The sequence below is a fragment of the Neomonachus schauinslandi genome, chromosome 16, assembly GCF_002201575.2.
Source record: "Neomonachus schauinslandi chromosome 16, ASM220157v2, whole genome shotgun sequence".
Lineage (NCBI taxonomy): Eukaryota > Metazoa > Chordata > Mammalia > Carnivora > Phocidae > Neomonachus > Neomonachus schauinslandi.
In genome coordinates, this window is record NC_058418.1 from 1,255,500 (window position 1) to 1,260,565 (window position 5,066).

The following is a 5,066-nucleotide window of genomic DNA, read 5'->3' on the forward strand; positions in this document are numbered from 1 at the left end:
CAAATTCTGGGCATCAGGGCACGTGACTCTTCTGAAGGACCTGGGGAAGAAAGTCCCCTTAGCTGTGTGGTCATTACATGATACACACTATAAACAAAGGAACCAATCCCAGAAACACTGGGAATGGTCACAAGTGCCTGCTCCTCAATGTGACCTTTGGGCCCACAAAAAAATCTTGGCTTCCAGGCTGCGTATTAGTTGTACAAAGCCTGTTGCCCTTGGAGGCACACCAAAGTTGGGAACTGTCACATAAGCCACTTACCCCTTCATGATGTTTTCAAAGCAACCAGTTAGTGAATACAACCCCCAAGATTAAAGGTGGCTTAAACAATAAGGCCTTTATTATTGCGCAAGTCATAGCAAGGTCAGGCAGGCAGTTTATGGGTTGGTGACATGGAGACTGGAAAAATCCATCACAAGTGTCATATGAAAACAGTGTCCCTGAAGACAAACCTTCTCTGCAAGCCACCAATAGAACCCAGATAAGGTCTTTTGGGAGAAAACTGGGTCAGGTATACACATTAATCAGAGAAAAGGGAATGATGTTACTCTAAAGGCTCAGGTTGCTCATTCTTTTCTCCAGACAGAACACAGAGATCTACTTCCCTAAACAGTGGGATAACTGATGCATACCATGGGGGCCTTTCTAGGCAGTAGCGCTGACTTATACTATGAAAACTGGCAGTCACACAATTTCAGCAAGGACCCCAAGCCAGTTAGGAAGCGCAATATGGTTCCTAGAAGCTTCCCACGTACCTGGAACTTACAGGGAATCTTCCCTGGTGTATATTCAGAGGTATGAGTTCAACTTCAGGAAGATGTCTCCCTCACAAAGGCTCTCCTCCAATGTCATTGTATCAAACATGTAGAAAGCCTGCTCCTTGCATGGCTATGGCTTTGCTGTGTGAACTTTCTGGTGCCCAATGAGGTGAGACTTCCGGCTGAAGGCTTTCCCACATTCACTGCACTCATGAGGTCTCTCTCCAGTGTGGACTTTTTTGTGTCGGATGAGGTTACACCTTCGGCTAAAGGCTTTCCCACATTCACTGCACTCATAAAGCCGATCTGCGTTGTGAACTTTCTGGTGCTGAATCACAGCAGACCACTGACTGAAGGTTTTCCCACATCTGCTGCACATATATGGCCTTTCTGTGTGGTGGTAAACTTTCTGGTGTCTAATGAGGTTAGACCTTCGGCTGAAAGCTTTTGCACATTTGTTGCACTCATGAGACCTTTTTCTGATGTGAATTTTTTGGTGTTGAGCAAACTGGGTGTCACTGAAGAATTCTCCACATTCCCTGCACTCATGAGGCCTCTCTCCAGTGTGAACCCTTTTGTGTTGAATGAAGTCAGAGTTGCGGGTAAAGGATTTCCCACATATCTTACACTCATAAGGTCTTTCTCCACTGTGAACTCTCTGGTGTTGAATGAGGCCAGAACTTTGGCTAAAAAATTTCCCACATTCCCTGCACTCATAAGGTTTCTCTCCAGTGTGAACTCTACGGTGTTTAATGAGGCTGGAGGTGTCACCAAAACATTTCCCACATTCATTGCACTCGTAAGGCCTCACTCCAGTGTGAACTCTCTGATGTTTAATGAGACTGGAACTTTGGCTAAAGGATTTCCCACATTCACTGCACTCATAAGGCTTTTCTCCAGTGTGAACTCTCTTGTGTACAATAAGGCTGGAGCTCTGGCCAAAGAATTTCCCACATCTGCTGCATTTATAAGGCTTTGCCCCAGTGTGAATTCTCTGGTGTTGAATGAAACTGGAGATGTGGGTGAAGAATTTCCCACATTCATTGCAATTATAGGGCCTTTCTCCAGTGTGGACTTTCTGATGCTGAAAGAGGTTAAACCTTCGGGTGAAGAATTTCCCACATTCACTGCACTCATAAGGCCTTTCTCCAGTGCGGACACTCAGGTGTTGAGCAAGAGTGTATTTGTAGCTAAAGGTTTTCCTGCATTTACACCAACTGCAACGGCTCTTCCCACTGTGAACAGCTTCCCCACACACGGTGCAACCGTGTGGTTTCTGCCCATTATGAGTGGCCTGGTGCTGGTGCTGGCCTGAACTAGCGAGGAAATCCTTATCAACCTCCCCATTGGTAAAGGACTTCCCTGACACATGGGACCTGCAGCTCTTCACAAATGAAGCCCATTTCAACAGTTTCTCTCCACTGTGCTGCTTCCCATGCTGGCGAAGGTTTGCAGTGAAACAGACTTGTTTCCTACATGTGTAAGATCTCAACTGGGGACGTGTTCTCTGATGCAGAGCCACACCCAAAATGTCTTTTAAGACCAGACAACATATCCCACAGAGGTGTGCCTTCTGGGGATATGGGCCTGCATGGTGAGTCCTGACCTGCAACACTCCTATAGAAGCAGCCTGCTCTGAAGGTGCCTTCCCATCCTCTGCTCCATGCCAGCAACCTGAAAGCAGAGAAATTCTAGTGAAGTAGACATAGGCAGTAGTGGGAAGAGGCAACACCATCACAAATGTGTGTCCAACACACCAAGGAATGTGCTGATGGCACTGTTTCCAGGATGAAGGAGCTGGGGTCAGGGTAAAGAAGCTGCTGCTGTGGGGCACCTGGATGGTTCAGTCAGGCTTCCCGCTCAGCAGGGAGTCTGCTTCTCCTTCTGCCTCTCCCCCCCACTTGTGCACTTGCTCTCTCTCTCAAATAAATAAAATCTTAAAAAAAAAAAGAAGCTGCTGCTGTTTAGTACTGGGCCTCTACAGGTCAGACAGTGAGGGTGGCCTCTCCAGGTGAAGAACACAAGGATGGGATGTGGCACAGAGAGGGGCAGCAGGCTCCAGCAAATCCTTGCTGACAACTGTAGAAAGGTGTATCTAAGCTCAGGAAAATCCAAGTGTAAGAGAGCTGGTGTTTAAGAACTATGTGAGTAGGGGCGCCTGGGTGGCTCAGTCGGTTAAGCATCTGTCTTCAGCTCAGGTCATGATCACAGGATCCTGCGATGGAGTCCCACATAGGGCTCCCTGCTCAGCGGGGAGTCTGCTTCTCCCTCTTCCTCTGCCCCTCTGCCCCTCTCCCCGCTCGTGCACTAATAAATAAATAAAATCTTAAAAAAAAAAAAAGAACTATGTGAGGATATGTACACACTTCATGATACAAAATGTGTAGGGCGATGTGAGAAAGCACTACAGAGGAAGCAATAAGAGGAACTGGTGACATGTGGAGTCCAGAGAGGTGAGAATTAACCAAATTCAGAGCAGAAATGACAAGTTAGCAAGTGTCAAGAATGGGGAAGTAAAAGTAGAAACGAGGTGGCCGGGGTGCCTGGGTGGCTCAGTCGTTAAGAGTCTGCCTTCGGCTCAGGTCGTGATCCCAGGGTCCTGGGATCGAGCCCCGCATCAGGCTCCCTGCTCAGCGGGAAGCCTGCTTCTCCCTCTTCCACTCCCCCTGCTTGTGTTCCCTCTCTCGCTGTGTCTCTCTCTGTCAAATAAATAAATAAAATCTTAAAAAAAAAAAAAGAAAAAGAAACGAGGTGGCCAATGGCCACCAGTGGAATAGGACAGGTTTCTGGTATCATCTGAACACAGAGTTCTCTCCTACTTAACACTTCTCAGGGCCAGGGCTCCTCTGAGCCCACCTTGCTGTGGCTGGAGTCATGTTCATCCTGGGAAGCACCCAGGGCTCTCCTCCATATCCCCTGGTTCGGGCACTAAATGGGACCTGCATGATGCAAGTTCTAAGGGAAAGGTGGGACAGATGAGTGACCAGCAGTGGCCCAGAGCAACTTAACACATAACAGACCAGAGGAAAGAAAACTAGTATTACCAAAAAATCCTCAGAGGAGGATCCTGTAAGAACTGCCTGTAGTCCACATAAGTACTGACCATGTCAGTGACTACAATTCCTGGAGCAGGCAGGGACAGGAAATGTCATCACCTATAGGAAGGGGGCAAAACCTGGGGCAGAGAGGTGCAGTGGACTTGGACAGAGTCAGCCAGACAGCTGAAGGGCAAGCAAGGTGGAAGCCATTAGCATAACTGCAAGACTTCTGACCCCGAATACCTTCCCAGTGAGGCTTTGGTGCAGTGCACTCAACTAGCCCTAAGGACTACAACTAACCAGGGAACTGGGGAAGGAAGCAATGCCCATGTTTGTGCTGGGAGAAATAGGGAGCTATCCCTGGGATAAAAGCAGAAAGCCCAGGTCCCTGGGGAGGGAATGAGGGCCTTACCCAGTGAGGCCACAAGAGCCAAGTTCTCCAGCATCACATTCAGGTACAGGCGTCTCTGAGCCTCATCAAGGAGCCCCCATTCCTCCCAGGAGAAGGACACGGCCACATCTTCAAATGTCACACTGTCCTGTCAGGACAGAGACAGATGAAACCCCAAAGAGCCCCTGTCCTAAGGACCTATAATCCCTTCGCCCACAAAAATCACCCCATTGGCACCACTGCTGGTCTCTCCTCATGGTCCCATTATTCACGGTGTACAACCCTCAGCAACAACGGCACGTCATCAGATAAACGCCACCTAAACTCTGGGCCTGGCACATAGGGCCCCAACGCTCCTGCTAAGCAATACCCCTGCAGTCCTCCAGACTAAGTGTCCCAGACTCAACCAATTTGGGCTCTCCCTTCAACCTTAAGTCCCCAACACCAGGACCCTGGGGCCGTTAGTTCACAGTCCCTCTCCACATGCACATCACTGCACTTGTGATGTACAGACTGTACCTTTTACATCTCTGGAGCCCACAGAGGCGCTCTCTCCACCACCACCACGACCCCCTAGCCCCACACACAGGCATCTCCCTAGACTGACAGTGCTTGCTTGCAAACTCAAATGGAATCCAGTATTATCCAGACCTCCAATGCCTTCCACTCCAAGGGCACTCCAGAATCCTGCTAGGAAAGCCTCCCCCTCCTAGAGAGAAAGCTGGCTCTGTTCTTCGCTTCAGCCTCACCGACCAGAACCACATGCACATCTCAGATATCTCTGGCCCTCTTCAACTTCTGTGCTGCCCTTCCTGTCCTCTCCAGCCACACCTAAACCTCATTCAGAACTCAGCCCCACTGGTTCCCTATCCCAGGCC

At 49.2% G+C, this 5,066-nt stretch overlaps 1 protein-coding gene across 1 annotated transcript in view; it reads right to left on the minus strand.

Moving 5' to 3' along the window:
* Positions 1-853: 853 nt before the first annotated feature.
* The window catches only part of LOC110573724 (zinc finger protein 154-like), a 5,797-nt gene continuing 1,584 nt past the window's right edge, over positions 854-5,066 (minus strand). The window contains exons 3-5 of the mRNA XM_021682334.2: positions 4,210-4,331; positions 2,366-2,433; positions 854-1,843 (exon numbers count right to left, since the gene is read on the minus strand). Coding sequence (XP_021538009.2) covers positions 890-1,843; positions 2,366-2,433; positions 4,210-4,331 — 1,144 coding nt within the window. The 3' untranslated portion in view covers positions 854-889. The remainder of the gene's footprint in view (positions 1,844-2,365; positions 2,434-4,209; positions 4,332-5,066) is intronic.